Source organism: Dipteris shenzhenensis, chromosome 19 (genome assembly GCF_047967505.1).
Source record: "Dipteris shenzhenensis isolate YYH24624 ecotype China chromosome 19, Dip_SZ_1.0, whole genome shotgun sequence".
NCBI lineage: Eukaryota > Viridiplantae > Streptophyta > Polypodiopsida > Gleicheniales > Dipteridaceae > Dipteris > Dipteris shenzhenensis.
Window position 1 is genome coordinate 11891302 of NC_141614.1, and position 19023 is coordinate 11910324.

The 19023-nt window shown below is 38.6% G+C and overlaps 1 protein-coding gene across 1 annotated transcript; it reads left to right on the forward strand.

The window, feature by feature from the left end:
- The first annotated feature begins 7683 nt into the window (after positions 1 to 7683).
- Positions 7684 to 11611, forward strand: LOC147890083 (ubiquitin-ribosomal protein eL40 fusion protein). The gene is made up of 5 exons (XM_087390977.1): positions 7684 to 7913; positions 8206 to 8292; positions 8410 to 8512; positions 11098 to 11164; positions 11279 to 11611. The coding sequence occupies exons 1-5, from the start codon at positions 7811 to 7813 to the stop codon at positions 11303 to 11305; spliced, it is 387 nt and encodes a 128-aa protein (XP_087247103.1). The 5' UTR covers positions 7684 to 7810; the 3' UTR covers positions 11306 to 11611.
- The last annotated feature ends 7412 nt before the right edge of the window (positions 11612 to 19023 follow it).

The window sequence follows — 19023 nt, forward strand, 5'->3', positions numbered from 1 at the left end:
TAACTTAGCATGTTCAATACCATGAATATGAAGCTCAATATCATGTAGTAGTAGAGGCAGATGCACGTCTAGAGGGTTTAGTTGAACAGCTAAGAGAATAGCAATCCGGACATAAGCAACACTAGTTGTAGCAAACCTTCAACACCTTGCTCTCTCTTTACCATTTTTCTTGCATACTTGCATGATCGGTGCAAGCACAGCCTAACTAGACATGTGTCCCTATCAGCTGAGTGCCAAGCATTAGCAATCTCTTAATCAACTCATACCTCCCAAAGAGATTGATGTTCATTTTCAAGGGTGCTAGGACTTTGGCCATTCCTTGTTGAGACAAACATTGGAAGATAAGCATGATGGGTAAATGATCAGATGTAATAGAGGTATCGCAACCATCCCTTGCATTGGAGGATTAACCCATGAGCCATGATTCAAGAGGTAAAAGAAATCTAGGCAGGCTGCATGCCAAGATGAGTCTAACTGGTGGTTATGCCATGTAAATCTATTAAGCTTATTTAATTTGTCGAAAGAGAACCAATCAACAAGAGCACATGTGTTCACAAAATTATCCCATGCACAAATTTCAGCGAGGGATAAATCACAAGCATCATGCGATCTATCCATAAAGCTAATGGTCATATTTCAATCTCTTTCATATATTACTTGCTTCTTAGCAAATTCATTTTGTAAGTGCTCCCACATACAAATGGACTCTTGTGAAAATAGGTGCCCACGACGAGTTTTAATGAAATATTAGTAGAAGTTGAGGGGGTGAGGGGTGGTAGGGATAAAAGTATTAGGTAAGGTTAGTTGATAAGGATTAAGGTATTAGGTGACGTTAGTGGAGAGATTAGTGAAGCTAGGTAGAAGGGGCTAGAACCCCCTACATGCACGACACATGTCTTCAACTGAAGAGGCACCAAATATTAGAGGTGGTTGGAGGCAGCGCAATAAGTTGCTCCATCCCACCATCATGCAATAGGTTGGAATGTAGTCATTTAGATAGATGAAGGGTGGCACAAGGTGAGATGGAGGTGACTAGAGATGAAGCTGAAGAGAATCTCTTAGGCTGCCAAAGGAGGGGAGAGTCTGTCAAGGAAGGGCGTTGGTCATGGGCTTGCAAACGTAGTTGGGGGTCCGCAAAGGTGAGTGCATGCATGCAATGCCTATTTTTACCAAAGAGCTTGGTGTCTTGATTGACGGGAGAGGTTGGTTTGCCAGGCCTGAAGTGGTGAAGAAAAAGGTAGAGGTAGGCTTGCGCTATTCAACGATTGGCATGGGAGGCGCTGACATCAACATTGGTCTTGTAGGCACAACCAAAAAGTTTCTTGAGTACTATTGTCTTGTTGGTCTTTTTTTGATGGAGATGGGAGGGTTTTTGTTTCACTTACATCTGCAGAGGGTTTGCTGAATTGCTAGCTACAAAGAGTGGCTGTGAACAAGTTAATATAGAGATACATCGGGTGGGAGAAATAGAGACCGGTGGGGGTGGGGGCCATGTGTAGTGTAGAAGACCATGCATACCTTTCATGGTATGCTTGGGTATTGTTTGAAAGATATCAGGCAGCCTCATTTCTAGACAGTATCTAAGAATGAGAGTGTTGAAGACCTCCAATCGGGAGTGGAATTGCACGTGCGGTATTGGGCTGATGAGATCAAGAACCCATTTTGTTTGAATAGTGCAAATATACATGATCAATGTTTCATGTTTTGGAAATATAAGCTCTCGTGTCAACTTTGAATGCCGTTTACTAAATGTGTGTTGAAGATGTTGTAGAACGGGCAATATTATCCCTTTGCCTCGTGGGTGATCCCATTCCATGGGCATGGTGATATGGTGCACCCCCAGTATTTGTGGAAATCTATGATTGCTCCTTATTCGATTATTGAGAATGATGTAAGCTGCATCTTCTTCACCATGGATGTTCGATGCACACAACCACATATGACAAATAGATAAAGGGAGTTTTGTAGTTTGCTCCAAGATACTTTGATATTTGTGAAGGAGCCTCTCCTCCAAGCATGAAAACGGATCGTCTAATTGAGGCTCAGGAGAGTGAGGTGATTTGTAGAAGGCCAGGAAAGGAACCCATGATGATCAGACCTCATCAAATAGTACGAGTAGCATAGTGCCTTGTGTTCGTGAGTTTATTCCATTGATCTCTAGTTTAAGAAAGTGTGGGATACATATCGATTGACCTTTGGGTTGTCTTGTGTTCGTTGCAGTTCTTTAAAAAAAAAAAGGTTGTATACTTTTGTAAAGCCTTTAGGCCTCTGCAGATAAATATATAATGGGCTAATAATCTTTTGTAAATCAAACTTCTGTAAAGACTTTTGCCTCTGCTGATAAATATGTTATGGGCTTTTATGCACCCAAGTTTTGTATGGAAGTGCTTTTGACAATAAATCATTTGTGAATTTTGTCCCCAAAAATAGCTTTAGTTTATGATTTGTTCTTAGTTGATTGGATGTTTATATCAATATATTAAAGTGAAGCCTCCCAATAGGAAGTGCAAACCGAAACAAAGAGTAATGAGGTGCCTTCTATATTAACTTCAATTGCCAAAAAGCAACCATCTTTGCCAACCTTGACGACCCTTGGATTGAGATACAAGCAATAAACATTGCCATTCCACCCTTTCCTTAGGAAGGACAGTTGGCAAAGAGAACATAATCAGCATTTGCATCCCTTCCAGAGAATGTGATTCTATCTCGAGCTCCTGCATTGCATAGATCTGTGACTTATACTCAAAAATAGTTCTGAAGACTGTCTTATGCATCCAATACAAACCCTACAAACATATTCCTCTGATATTCTAGCCCAAAATGTGTAGTACTTCGTTAAGAGACTTAAAACCAAGTGGAAGATACTCATTGTCATTTAACTCCATAAGCGGTGCATATATATGTAGATGTACATGCCGCTCCCTTAGCAGCTCTGAGTGAGGGGGTCTTAGTGATTCCAGAGGAGCTGGGTGCATTAGAGTTCAGTGCATGCCTAGTTTTTATGTTCACCGTGACCTTCTTATGAGGCATGGCACATGGAGGGTCCTATTTCCATGCAATATGCATTCAGGTGCAGTGGATAACCTCCATTTCAACTCATGGAGCTTTATGGATGAGATACAGTGCTTTGGAATGTGCCTAGGTGCTAGACTGAGTCTAAAAATTTATGTTGGGCTCATTTGGCCACCCTTGATGCAACATTCTCCCAGTCAATCAATTGCACTGGTTTCTACCTCCGCAGCTCATGGTACATCTTCTACAAACTACAAACTCTCGTACAACCACTTTCAATTCAAATTTTGCAGACTCCACCCTCCCACCACCATGTGTCCAAATGGACACTACATCGACCTATGGAGAAATAGGTTTGAAGAGCTACCACCGTGGCTTGTGGCACAATTCCATCATTTTGTTCTTAATATATGTCAAAATCTTTTATATATATATATATATATATACATATATACATGTACATATACATGTACATATACATATACATATACATATGCATATGCATACGTATACACATATGCATACACATACACATATACATACATACATAAATATATAAATATAAATAAATAAATAAATAAAGATATATATATATATATACATATATATATCAATGAACCATACGCATTCAACCCTACTGATTGCTAAGCATTAGGATTAGCCACCATCACTCTTGACAACACTTGAGTAGATTGCATCGTTGAATGAGCACGTAAAGCGCAATTCCAAGAAAAATGACCTGCTTTCCTACAATGAGAACAAGCATTGGGAAAAGACCTTAATCTAACTGGTAGAAAGACTTCCCAGCCAGTATGTCCCCATAACGTTGAATTAGGATGGAAGCCATTGGGTGGTGTGAGCTCGAAATCTCTTCATGGGGACATTATGGGTCTACTTATTTTTAAAATCCATAACTTTTGATCCACATCTCTGTTGAGCATCATACCAACACCAACAAAGCCATGACAGAAATCCAATTTGACCTAGAGCTTGAAAATTCACATCTTAATCAAGCATATACAAAACATATTGCTATATTAAGCTTTAATCTAACGTAACCGTCTAATGTAACCCAACCTAACCTAACTAACCATAACTTGTCTAACTCAACCTAGCCCCATGACCCAAACCTAACCATGGCCAAGCTAGAGGGGTGCCAGTCTACCATAGCCAACCGCCATGCTCCCCCTTCAACTCGCCGACTGCAACCGCGTATGGTAGCTGCCATGTTCACCCTTCATCTCATTGACTGCAACCCCAATGCTGTAAAGCAACTTCATGGGTCATGTAGCTTGAAGAAGCCTAGCGTCATCCATGGGCTCGTGCTGGACGTGCAGGCCCTCTCCCCCAACCTTAACTACGCTCCCCTTCCTGTCCCCTCACCTCCCATCCACAACTCCCATCTCCCATTGCCATTCAGCCCACTCCTCTCATATCCCGTCCCCATCTTTCAAGTAGCTACCTCAGCACTCTTGTTCAACCCTCATACTAGACCATTGTCTCCATCACTGAGACAAGCTCTAGCATCCTACCAGCCTCAACCTTTTGATTGTGCTCATCAAATGCCAAGAGAAACCCTGTGCTTGTATTGTGGTCTTTTTACTAAGAAGAGATGGAGAGAGAGAGAGAGAGAGAGCGCGTGATGGCGATGATTTTGTAAATGTAAAGATTTTCTCTTAACGACGTTGCCTTGGCCTGGCTCCATTTTTTGAGACTAACATCCTCACCCGCCTCTCCCCTCTCTCTTTTGCCTTGATCGCTTATCGCCATTGATCTACTCTCCTCAAGTTCTAGCCAGCCCCCTCTTTTGTGCTGATCGCTAGATCCCCTCTCTCTTTTGCCTTGATCGCGAGATCCTATCGCCATTGAGCATACAATTGCAATACATGCTACAGACTGCTCGCAAAATCTTGCCCAAATAACCACTAAGCTTTGCTCCTAGAAATAACTACTAACCTTTATAGCTAGGAGCAACAATACCGTAGCCTACCAAGAAAAGGTTCAACGTTAGAGAGAGGCTGTAATACTATAAATATAATGTAGAAATAAATCGTTGATGCTTGGGAAATGAACCCACATAAGGCATTCACGCAAGAGTACATATTTTGGAGAAAAGGTAGCAGACCAGGGGATAGAATAAACAAGGTTGCCCCGTAAGCTTGATAGAAGCTGCACCCAAAAAATAAAAAATGCAGTTGTTCTAGAAAGCATAAGAAAACCACCTAGGAAACTCATCCTTAGTTGGTATTCTCCCCATGAACAACATAAATAAACTACACGCATGCAAGCGAGTATAGTATACTCCCTACAAAGCATCTCCAGACTAATATCAACTATGGCTTGAATACTTTGAAAACTCCATTTTTGCCTTCTTTGATTGCATCCTGTTGTCTTTGGCTTTATCTTCATAGGTGTCTTATACTAAGGTAGTAGTGTAGGTCTCTTGAACTGCAAATACATCCATTGGGGCTTTAGTGTCCAGTGCAAACCTGGCCCGTAGGATTTTCGTCAACATAACATCATGTTGCAAGTCAAGATCGACAAGTGGTATTGAGCAATAGTGATAGGGGTGCATCAGAAGAGTATGCTAGTTGATGCAACTAAATTGCATAAGATTACAAAGTTAACACAAATATATTTATAAAGGGGTATCATAAAAAACATATCTAAAAAAAGTTACAGATTTGTAAAGAAAAATGCTATCTTTTAATCTTACAATATTCGTATAGATAAGGGATTCATAAAATAGGTCTTAAACGTGCATGGTGCATTGGTTTTGCATATAGTGCCTCCCTTGAGCATGAGCACAACCACTAATCACCAACTTGAACTTATTGACGTCTTCATCACTAATCTCGAGTTATCTTGTAGCTAGCATCAAAAGTCTCCACAATGAGAAATCTTCCTCTATCTTTCTAGAAGAATTTTGCCCTCCATTCTCCATTCAACTAACAATTCCTATGCAAACAACCATCCCAAAGCAATCTACTAAAATATCCAATGAAGTATATCGAGGACACATATACTAAAGTTTTAGTTTGATGTTGCTTGTTGTTGGAGCAAGCCAGGTACGTCCTAGAAGTACCCAATTCTTCCGTGCCTTGTGTAAGTCTATATTCATGCTCCCTTGGCGACTTCAATCTCATCAAGTTCCATCTCTGAGTGAGCTTGTCTATCTCTACAGGTGGTATTGGATTGATCCTTAGATCCCAAGACTGAACAACACCTTCTATCCTGTAGCACAAATTATAATTCTATGCTCCACTCTTCAATGTCTCTCATAGATATTGTCAGGCTTGGGTCTACAAACTCTCACTCAATAAGGCATCAAGTTGTCACTAAGAAAAGTTCCTATCTTACCACATTGGTAGATGCTATGGCAGATTGGTCCTCCTTTTGCTTTTCCTTCTTGCAATCTTTAGCAAAATGTCTAGGCATGTTGCAATAGAGGCACTTTTTCTTATTCTTTCTTGTCTTCTTGTTCTCTTGTTAGAAGAGTCCCCATCGTCATTTGATTTCTTTGCATCCTTCTTTTTTAGTGGCTCCCCTTTGCCATTCTTAATTTTGGCCATGAGAGCCTTTTGAGCTTCATATTGAAGTGCTAAAAGGCCTAGTTCCTTGAGTGTGATTAGTGTTGCATGTTCTCCTATGATGAGGAGAGTCACCAGTAGCTCTTTGGACCAAAAGCATGATGAATTGATTCATGTCCCTATTGTGACCAACTGTTGCTAGATGAACCATGATGAGCTACCACTTTCCTTATATAGGATAGTTAGTTCTGTCCAAATTCCTAGACTCGCCAAAATTTGGAATAAGTTGGATCCCACGGTAGGGTGTAGATGACATGAAGTCTTTCAACCCAATGTTATAATCCAAGTGAACATGGTCCTTAGGATACTGAACATGCGGATGTGATTGGGTTGAATTTGTCATGCCTATGGTGCATGCATGTATGATAGACTAGCATCATTGATGGTTTGTCATCTCTGTGTGATGAAATGACAATGTTGCTATTGTCTTAATCTTACGATGGCGGGTCCTTATGGGAAGGCCAACCCATTATGCCTCCAAAGCATGCCTACATTGGCTTGGTAAGACTCTTCATGGCGATTTCCTATATCTTGTTCCTATGATCACGTGTGACAATTAACTCATCAACATAAAGGATGACAATCATGGTCTTACCTGCTTCTGTGAAGAGGTAGAGGTTTGCATCAAATGGACAGTATTTATCTATCCTATCTCAATGAAGTCTCGTTGCTTAGAGCCTGTTCATGCGAAGTGGGCAGGTTGCAAACCAGGCTGGATGTGAGATTTTGAATTAGGTTCACGTGTAGCAATTTTGGAGGGAAAACCTGGTTGCTGTTCGAGCCCCTCCTCTTGAGAAGGGGCCAGTCAATGTTGACAGAGGACAGGGTGGTGTGCAGACCATCGCGGCCGTGTGAACAAGGGCACCATTGAATCTGCTAAGGCTGATGAGAAAGCCGCGTGGCGATGGAGCCGGGGTAGGAGAAACAGGGTTGTTGCTGGGACAGGGGGGGTTGCAAACCACGCGTTCGACGTGGACAGGCGTGGAAAGTGTGCGATTGAACAACAGGTGATGTGAGGCTGTGGGCTTAGGTGGGGGTGCTAGGGTTGGCAATGAAAGGAGGATTGCCGAGCCTAAGGTAGGAGGCTTGGGATGAGGTTCGGCAGCTAGGGTTGGGGAGTCGTCTTCTCCAAAGAGGAATTTTCACTACTAAAAGACATTTCAGTTTAGTTTCTTCGTAAGTTTTGCGTTTGCACAGGCTTTGACACCATGCAGATCTTCGTCAAGACTCTCACAGGCAAAACCATCACCCTCGAGGTCGAGAGTAGCGATACTATCGACAACGTCAAAACCAAAATCCAGGACAAAGAAGGTCTATCTGCTCCCCATCTTCCTTCCTCCTCTGTTTTCCTTGATTTGCTTTCTCGTAATGGGCTATCTATGAATTTCCGGGTTTCCCTGCCGCCTATCCGTCGATCTCCCATAGACTATGGAGTCTCAGCTCCGAGTACTCGTTCTTAGGTGCTAGCCCGGGCTTGTACAATGTGAGGTGATCGCAAGCCTCCGCCAAGAAATTGGAACTGCACATCAGCCTCTAGACCTGCTTTACCCAATGTGCTCGTCTGAATGCCTTTTTTTAACTCGAGGCACCTGTGTCTTCCCAGGGATTCCTCCTGACCAACAACGTCTCATATTTGCGGGCAAGCAATTGGAGGATGGCCGCACTCTGGCAGATTATAACATTCAGAAAGGTGTGTTTATTGCACGTCTTCTCTGTAGCAACCTGTGTTTATTGCACGTCTTCTCTGTAGCAACCCTATCCAGTTGAATGTCATCCAGCAGCTAATTACTTGACGCCGTTGACGCAGAGTCTACGCTCCATCTGGTGCTGAGGCTGCGGGGTGGAATTATCGAGCCTTCCCTGATGGCGCTAGCAAGGAAGTACAATCAGGAGAAGATGATCTGCCGCAAGTGAGTAAAGGGTCTGATGTTATGAGGTTTTAGAAGATACATTTATTGTGCTTGGCTGTGTTTCTGTCCCAATATGTGCCTAGTTTGCAAGGGTTTCTGAATTTTGGCAAGAATTTTGTGACGTCGTTGCATCAATTCCGAGTCTTAGAAGCTGCATTTCTTGTATTTAAGCGTTTCCTTTGTTTTGCCACCCCTACCTGATTATCAAAAATGGGGCCCTGAAGTTTGACTCTCTAGCAATTTTTGTGCTTGAGAGATGAATACGGCACCCTAGAGCAACGACAGCATCGTTTCACTTATTCAAGTGGTCGGTTGTGACCCCAATTGATCATGTTAAGGTGCTACACTGTGGCTAAGGAATGCGTACTCAGGGCCAGTAGATACAAGCCGAGGTCCCAGGTCAAGCAAAGTAATGGGTCAAATTCTATAGTGCTTTCCCAACTGTTTCACCCTTCTAATTTCTAATTTCCAATTTCAATGCCTCTATTCTTATAATGTTAGGAAAGGCATTATAAGACTTTCTTACATTCTTGAAGCTGGGGAACCGATGAGAACAAATAGTATCTTTGCTTTTAAAGCATTTTCTTTTCTAATATTGGTATCATTTTTTTGATTCTATATATATTATATACCCCCTGGCCTCCTTCCCTTTTCCTCTTATTTCTTTGTACATGGAAAATAAATATGGCTCCAGCAAAAAGAAGAGATACTACTCGTGCTTACCAAGCTAAAGTGGGTGGGTTATCAGATAAATGGTTTGTTTTGAATCTGATCCAGGCTGAATATGATTGGGACAAACTATCACGAACGTTCACTCAAGCATCACAGTGTAATAGAGAAAAGTTAGGCTCTAGATTTTGTGCCAAACTTCAACTAAATACTAAAGTTGGAGAAATCTAGAAAGAAAGGTAATGGGATGTCTACGAAAGAGGGTTATGGAAAGCTAGAATGATGAGATATCTACAAAAAACGGACAGCCATTATTAGAGTTGAGATATTAGTTATAATACAAAAGTATGATCTGTGTAATAAGATTTCCAGGATTTTTGCTAAAGCTTAAGAGTTTTGAGTTGTTAGGAGCTTTAAAATGCTTTGAATACTTGGTGTAGGCTTTCATTTATGATATGTACTTTTTATCAGTAGTGCTTTTACGTTGGTAGGCTTGTTCTTGTGCTTGTGAAATTGAAGCATCTTTCTTTTGTTCTTTCCCTTTTTCTTGCTCTTTCTCTTCTTCTCTACCTCCCTCTTATCTAGCATTTTTATTGCGTTCGTTTGAAAATATTATCTATTTTGGATCTCGTCAGTTTGTAGTCTATACTTTATTTCTCATTAATTGGCATTTTTTTGATCTCAATTCTGCGATAGATGTAGCAGTTTCCCTTCGTACATACCCAAGGTGCTCAAAATTTGAGTCTCAATTTTGTTGATCTTAAATCTGTTCAATATCTGAAGTCGAAGGGTTAACAAAGCCCTCAATGTGATGATGGTCTGATGCTGAGAATCACCATTATTGCAAGTGTTTGGCACCTTCATTATCATCATTGATATTGTTTGAGTCTCATGCCATGAAAGCTTGTAGATTATTCTATATCGTTATTTTTCCAGATTTTCAGGGAGAATCTCAACATAATTTACATACCTGATTCTTTTTAGCATATATCATTATGTATGTTGACCTGCTAGGTCATCTGGGTAAGGCTTTCCTTATAGATAGGGACTAGACTGATTGAATGCTTAATTGGAGCGTCGTCGCCAAATTGTAAGGTTGGTCTAATATTTTTGGTTCCCCCTCTACCTATTGTAAAAGGGAATCATTGTACTTAGAGTTGAGTTATGTGAAGAAGAAATCTATGATGTGTTGTACAAGTTGTTTCACTTGTTCCATGCCTATTCTTTTTTGTTTGTGCTTCAAGGCATGGAGTTTGAGCACCCCTCTATTTCTATGCATCAATTTTCAAGGAAGAAATGAGAACAAGATTTTAGCTGTCAGCTTCATGAGCACACCTAGAGCATGGACCTTTGCTTTGGGGTTATCATTTCATTTCATCTTTCTTTTCTGCTTTTACATGTGGCATCTGGACAAATGCAGCAGGCTGCCTTATTTAAAACAAGGGCTTTAAATCACGTACATCTCTTCACAACAATGTTTTCTACCTTGGATTAGGAAATCAGATCTCTATGCAGAAACATGACTGAATGAATGAATCATTGCATGAGAGATGGACACAGCAGAGGTGTCTGAGACCTCTTGAGGGTCAGTATGAGGCTGATGAGTTTCAGATCTATGATCTTCTTAATGGTACACATTGGAAGGAAGGATCCCGCGGTTTTTGCAGTGAACATAGCACCTAGAAGCTTTTTCCATATGGTTTATATTCTTTTATATGTGTTTTGCTTCTTTATTTTTCCATGGACCTTATTCTTGTCTTTATATTTCTGTCTATGGCTCATCCATAGTTCTATATATGGCTGGCACTAGCCTCTGGCCTTTTGCTTCACAAGACAGCTATCATACAAATTTTGAGATGGTAGGAAGGCATAAACTAACATTAAATATCTGAACCTGGGGTAATTTTGGGTGTCAGGTGTTATGCACGTCTGCATCCACGAGCTGTAAATTGCCGGAAGAAGAAATGTGGACATAGCAATCAGGTGCACAAACCTAACGTCTATTTTTTTGGCATGCCATCTGTTTGAGTTGTGATGCCTCTCGAGACCATGTGTTTTACTTTTTTTTTCATCCTTCCTATTGGATCTTTGTTGCAGCTCCGACCTAAGAAAAAGATCAAGTAGTGCGCTTCAGATGATACTGGCTCTTGTTTCCAGAGATTTTTATACGTGAAGTAGGGGAAGGATGTGGATGCCCGAAGTCAAATGACAGCCAATATGCTGAGCTCTTTTATGGAGGCGGCATTATTGTATGGACAGAAGATTTTGCTCTATGGAATGAATCCAAGGCTCGAGTTGTTGACCTTCTGTCTTCCTTATTTTCCTTCTGCATCTTCCACACTGCAATTCGAGTAAGGAAATCTATTAAAACTTAGTTCAGTCTGAGACATTGCTCTCTTATGAAATGTGAAATCTTTGGCTGCGAAGAAATATTGCTTGATGGTTGTGAATTTTGATATACATGCTAGATTGTTTTATGCAGTGTTCAATCCTACAATTTTGTTCTCTCGGTTGTATTTTATGTGTATTGGTAATTAGTCCATCTGACAAGGCTGGCTGCCTGAACTTGGCAGAAGTATTGTGTGATGGTTGATACTAGATGCAATGGGAAATGGGAGTTGTAGTAATTTAATGAACTTGATTTCTATCAGAGTAATGTCTTTGCTGAATGGGTTGTGGTCGGAATATAATAGCCCTTCTTGGTTTACCTAACAAATACACAAAGCTGAATCTACTCTATAGTAGTTTCTGCAAATTTTTTTTCCCAGTTCTAGATATGAGTCAAGTGCATTTCATAAATAAGAATTGATTTGAAGGATGGAATCATGAGTGAAATGATTTTTGTGAAATTATGTGAAATTGAATGAAATACCATAGCAAATAAAGAATGAGCCATACAACTAATTTGAGTGCAACAAATGTACTAATTTGATGAAACAAATAAGGAGCAAATGTGCTAGCAAATAAACAAAATCGTAATGAGAATAAGAATTGATTTGAAGAATGGTCTGCTGAGTGACATGATTTTTGTGAAATGACTTGCAATTGAATGAAAAACCATAGCAAAAGTAAGAGCTTACAACGAATTTGAGTACAACAAATATATTAATTTCAAATAAAGAGATATGAGGCAAATGTGCTAGAGATAAACAGAAATGTAATGAATTGAAACCAAAGTCTTGTAGGGCTGTTAAAGTTGAGATCATAGACATGTAATATTACAAACAGAAATGTAATGAATTGAAACCAAAGTCTTGTAGGGCTGTTAAACTTGAGATTATAGAAATGTAATATTACAATGTCTTTAAGACAGTAAAATTTGGAGCTTGATATTAAATCTACATTGCTTTCTTTGCTCCAAGGGGATTAATGTCCCCTTTTGTTAGTGGGGGTGGGGTGGGGGTGTGGGAATGTAAATTTCGTAGTTCTAGATCTCTACCATGAGCCTTCCAATTTCTAGATTTCTACCATGAGCCTTCCTATTTACTTGGGAGACAATACAAAAGGGTTGAGAGTAAGAGGTTGCATTTTTCAGGTCCAAGTCCATGTCTTTACGATCTTGTTACCCATTCCATATTTATTCATTGTCATTCTACAAGCCATTCGGGGACTAATGGAGAAAATGGCCAAAAAAGAAAGGGAGTTGGCAACTGCCTTGCAAGAAAGGAATGAGGCCCTTTGTTTAGTCTTTGCTATTTTTAAAATTTTAATTGCAATCAATTTATTCTTGTTTACCTCATGTGTTTTTTCTATGTATGCAACACATTCTTTATGCTCATGGTTCATGTGTTTTTTCTATGTATGCAACACATTCTTTATGCTCATGGTCCATGGTTTCTTTGCCAATATGGTTCCTTGAATGCTTGGAGTGCCCAAAGGATGGAAAAGGTCCATTATAGAGCTTGAGGTGCTTATTTCAAGAGTACGTGACATGGAGGGGGGATTAATGGAAGTGTTAGATTAATCTTTCACTTTGCTGATGTCAAGGGAGTATGATTAGTTTCATTGCATAAAGGAATCTGTACATTGGTTTTGAATTCCTTGGTTGTGAACCTCTTTTGTAAGGATTCAATTCTTTCCATGCTTTCTTTTACTAGACTAGACCCCCACACTTGGGCAAGCGTATAGATCAATTATTGTAAACTTTCACAATTTGAATTAAATAGTGTTTTTGCAATTAGTCTGTCTTGTGTCCTCCTAAGGCTATTCTTTCTATATAACCATCCTATTTGTCATTGCTAGTGACTTTTAGGTAGACACTTTATATTTCTTCCTTAAAAGATCCTCCTTTTTTCTTGTGGTGAAGCTCACCCTATTGTTATCTGCCACTAGCTTAATTTTTGCTCGAAAACAATATCAAATAACCCAAGCCATCAAGCTACCTAACATGATCTCATAGTGTGCTTTACCTCTTCTCCCTTATATATTGATAATATTTTATTACCTAGGGAGATCTTTTTTAAAGCATTGGCAAGAAAATCATATTCAATGAACATATTCAACCTGATTGTGATAATTGTCGTCAAAATTTCTTTTAACTCTTGGACCAAGGGTGTCATGTGCTTGCTTATCCACCCCCTATGTACACGAGAAATTGACTACTGCTTTCATTTCTCCATAATACTTTTACAAGGTTTTCATGCCCTCCCACTTCAGCTCTTTGACTTTAGAGATTTTACAATGTAGTTTCTTCTAGAATCTACCTTTGCTCGAACCTTTCCCCTTTTCAAAGTGCTTGGAATAACTTTATAGTTGTTGTTGACTCTAAAGAGAACGAGGAACATGACCATACTTTATGTTGTAGTGTACCAAGCCCAAGCACAAGGTTGAAGAAGCATTTAAGGATCATTGGGGAACAACCTACAAGAAGTGGGATGTAGTAGTTGGAGCAGCTTGGTACAAAAAAACATCAAAGAGGCCACAATTACGAACTGTTACATAAGAGTCCGCAAACATTTGTGTACTCTCATCTAGTAAGAGCTATTACGTTCTAGTTGCAAGCTGTGCGTAGACAAAAGAAGGGCAAATGTATTTTCAAAATGGATTTACATGCATGAGCACATCATGGGGTGGCTTGGAGTAGTGGATGCGCGGGGGGGGGGAGGTTAAGAAATATGTAAGATAGCAAGTGCAATCAATAGAAGGGGTTTTATATTGTTTTAGTAACATGATGCAACTTTGCATTCATTTCTTTAAATGTTGTAAGCCATTCGTTTCCTTTAGCCTTGCCTCTAAGGCTTCTTTGTATTGCCTAGCTTTCCTAAGCCAATGTGAAAGAGTGTATTGTTGTACCTCCTTGATGTTTTAATTCCTTTGCTATCAAAGCTAATGGGAAGATTCTCACATTTTCTCTCCTACTTCAAGCTTATTTATGGACTAATTTAGAATGGATGATCGGATAGTCTATCACACGTTTCCATTGTGTATTTTTGCATGTGTGTGTGTGTGTGCTTTTGGAGAGAGAGAGAGAGAGAGAGAGAGTTGTATTAACTATCTCCGAAAGTTTTCCTAAGAGAGAGAGAGTTGTATTAACTATCTCTGAAAGTTTTCCTTAAACAAAAAAAGAAGCAAAAAATCTCTCTATTTTAACTTTTGTGAGCTTGGAATATTGTTGTCTGAGTTTTTGTGTATTTTATTTGAGTATTTACAAATTCAAGAGCGTGCATTGGTTTTGAAAGGAAAATTGTAAGTTCACGGGAAAAGTGTGCATGGGTTTTGTGTTCAAAACAAAAAGAGGAAGCCTCTGTGAGAGGAAGAAGAGTGGAGAGTGCTTTGACTAAGAGCAAAGATAGTAATCGAAGAGGGAGAGGTGGTCTATAGAGTTTGAACTTTGAAGCAGATCCTATTTTCATTTATTATTTGTGGTCTTCAAGAAGGAGCATGTACTTTGAATGCTTCCATCTCTCATTATTTGAGCTATCTCATGCATAATGATCTCCATGTGCTCTTACTATCTTCATTAATCGTTATGAAACATAATTATGTTTTGACAATGGTAAATAATCCCTTACCAATTGATTGCATGATTGAAAGAGACATAGAACTATATTTCAACAAATTTGGTTACATTGTTAGATAGTTGTGCACTCATTGCCACAAGACCAAAAATTGGTAGAACATTCAAATCATTCCAATTCAGATAGCTCATACTACAACACACAAAATTATTGCAAAAAGATTTGTATACCTTTATTTTAGCCGCCTAATTTCTCCCAAAAGCTCGAATGTGGTTCAACGCTTTCCACAAGTCTATCTCAAGATGGGTTTATGTGAATCTTATTGTATGGGTAACCAATCTCATCTTCCGTTTCCCACATCATGGTCTAAGAGCACTAACTCACTCTAGAGCATTCATTCAATCATTTTAGGTTATGCTTCAACACTTTCTTTGAAAAGAACTTTGTATTTTATCATGAATCATTATTACTCTAGAAAGACTTCTTGGAGTAAAAATATGATGCACTTGATTCATTCTAATTCCTGGCACTTGTAGAGAAACAAACTAGAAATTTCATTAAAATCTTTCAAGAAATAGTGGATGTGAATATAAGATTATTTCAATGCACATTGTAGACATTGTGGTAGTGAACTTGCATAACTATAAATAGAACTGAGATGTAGAAAGGAAGAGTAGTGTGATTGCAAAATATTTAGATGCATGATGGATGAAAAGAAAATTTCCATACCGCACAAGCATCAAAAGAAGCCTTACAACCATATTACAAAACATTACTTTGAAAGTTAAATTTACAAGTGCTCATTCATCATTTGAGAGTTTTTAGCCCTTTATTAGTCATTTGAGATTGTTCGGTTCTCTTTCATATGCATACATCCCCCAAAGTTTGACAAAGAAGTTGGATGTCAAGTCAATCAAGTGCATTCCTCTTTATCATCTCTGTTACCATATGCAACATCTTTATTTTCCTTTCACTCTCCCTTCCACCATCCTCCTCGTCCTCCCTCCTCCCACACTCGTCCTCCGCCACGTGCCTCCTTCTCTGAATCCTCCCACATGTTTCCAAATCCTCCCTCCCCCCACACGCTTTCTCCTCCTTCTCCTCCCTCCTTCCACTTGTGTGCTCCTTCCTCCTCCCTCCTACATGCTCTTTTGTCCTGCCTACTCATATAGACCGCTACAATGCATGATTTTGTTTGGTTTGTTAAGGATGGGAATGTTGGATTGCTTGTTATTGCAATCAACTGGTCCATGTTTAGACAATGGCTATGCAAGCAAGTGAATTGCAGAGAGCCCAAGTAGAACAACTTGCAGGTTTGGGGGATAGTATAACTGTCACAATGTAATAGATCCACTTACCAAATGTTCGCAAAACCTCAACTGAATTCCTCACACTCAATCAAAACAAATATTGGAATATTTCCATCTCGTTGTCCACAGGACATGTTCAACTAGAGAATAGGGCTATCCATGACAAAGAAATTGCATTGGACTTGGAGCAAGAGGGATTGAAAGAGTCACCTCCAAACATAGATGGGAAGCTTCTAAAAGATCTATACATTGCCAAATTCAAGAGTCCTTGGAGAAGGAAGAGGAGAAGATGAGACAACGAGTGCAAGAGCTCAAGGAAATACTTATAAGGCTTATATATGGAATTATCTTATACAATATAATAACAATTGGATTGTCATGATACCCATCATAATTGATACAAAAAATTATAAACCCTAGAAATCCTAAATGCTAATCCTTTGAAATAGTAGACCTTAAAACTCCTAAAATCTAAACCCTAAGCATTAGAAACCCTAAATCATCAAAACCAAACCTAAGCTTTGGAAACCTTTGAAACCTTAAAAACCCCTAAATCTAGAACCTATAAACTCTAAACCCTAAATTGCTAGTTATAATTTGCAAAATATTTGGATTTGAGCAAGCAGGTGCATTGCACCCAACCTATTGCTTAAGCAATAGGTTGGGTCTTTCACCAACCTATTGCACACACCCTCTTGCTCAAATCAAGAGATTTTTTAAATTTAAGCAGCAAGTTGTGTTTCACTCCAAGGTGTTGCATGAGCAATAGTTTCCATGCAAAAAAACATAGCAACAACCTGTTTGCAAGAGCAACAAGTTAGTACAATAGAGTTTGTTGCTCAAATCATATTTGTGTGGAGGTGACCTGTGTAGTTTTGCAAATACACCCAATTTCTGACCCTACTTGATGAATGTTGATGATTCTAAAAGTTTTTCAAAACTAAGTGAAAATACACCCAATTTCTGACTCTACTAGATGAATGTTGATGATTCTAAAAGTTTTTCAAAACTAAGTGAGAAAGTCCAATTTTTTTGAATAGTGTGTTAAAAGTATGTAAGAAAGAGAATTTACACAAATGCAAGCTTTTATTAGGACTGTGTCTAACAAATATAGAGAGATTTAAATGTAGAACATGTGTTTAGGTTCTTTACTACAAGTAAAGCAAGCAATTGTTTCCTTTTGGAATTACCATAAAGTTATATTTTGGCAAACTATTAACAATATAGTAATGCATTGCAAAATGCAAGTGCTCTTGCAAGTGTCATTGGTTTCTATGAGACCAAGGAAAGTTAAAAGAGAGAAAAAAAGTGTCAGCTACAAGGAGATTTCTCATGCTGCAACATTTTTATGAAATAAGTAAATTGCAAAATTTGAACGGACAAGGCACCGAAATGGAAGGTAAAAAATCAAGATGTAAGTTCTATTAGAAGAGGCCAAAAAAAGAGAAAATGAAAAACAAAAGAAAGAGATGCAATATATATGTTGCAAATGTTACAAAACTTGGTTTACAGGCTTAATAATTACATCAAGATGATGGATAGTCCAACAAAGATTCTTTGGTCTTTCAAGAGGATTTTTATTGGAACATGTAAACGATGATACATTATATATATTTTTTGAAACAACATAAATCTTGTGTTTCAAAATAGAATTACAAAGATTGTTGGTAGATTCTTTGTAAAATCGATTTACAAGTGGAGATCTTACTACAATAATATCCTTAAAGATAGATCTTTTATTAATGTCATTAGAAAATACTACTAGCATAGGAAACATGAAGAATAGGTTAGTGTATCAATCAAATGACTAAAGCACATTTCTTATTGGACTTCAAAATTATCAAGGAAATGTATGATTATTTAGTATGTTTCCCACATATGAGTTTAATGGTTTTCCATCACTTAACAGCCTCACTTGGGAAAACATGAGCGTGTACGCACATTTGAACTAGGGTTACTTTTATTTTTTGAAGTACATTTACAAATAGGGGGAAAGGGGTGCTCTTTTAAAGAGGGAGTGCACATTTATAAGCAAAAATAAAGAAAAAGTAAGAATAAATTACAATTGAAGATATAATATTTCATCATCATGAAATATGTGTATAAGGATCTATTCTTAATTGGGTGAATTCATGTAATGCATTATTATAGATTGAAGTCAACTACTTAAAATTCATAAATGCTGGTATAACAAGTTTGGTTCATTGATATGTCTATGCAATGAAAAATTTCTTGATCCATGGTTCAAATACATTGTCATAGCCATACTTACAAGAAGGAAAGCCCTCATATTTCTCAATTTCATCCTCCTGTGCCACCTATGAAGAACTCAATAATCCTAAGTCCATTAGAAAAGCAATCTAAATAAGTACTTTTACTAAAGGGATTATTCTGAATTGAGTTCGTCAACCATCAAAGATAATCCAAAGTTTACCCCTAAGGGACTTACTCCAAATTCAATTCACCTGCAACTAAAGGCAATGCTACATTTAAAGAGTCTTTGCTAGAATGACATATACTTGAAGAAGAATGCATACAACACCTATCATGATGTTGAAAATTAACTATACCACAA

Excerpts from the sequence above, each read along its gene's own strand:
- LOC147890083 (XM_087390977.1), top strand. The coding sequence starts at position 7,811 with ATGCAGATCTTCGTCAAGACTCTCACAGGCAAAACCATCACCCTCGAG. Across the intron at positions 7,914-8,205 it reads CAAAATCCAGGACAAAGAAG|GGATTCCTCCTGACCAACAA; the intron begins GTCTATCTGCTC and ends GTGTCTTCCCAG. Across the intron at positions 8,513-11,097 it reads GAGAAGATGATCTGCCGCAA|GTGTTATGCACGTCTGCATC; the intron begins GTGAGTAAAGGG and ends TTTGGGTGTCAG.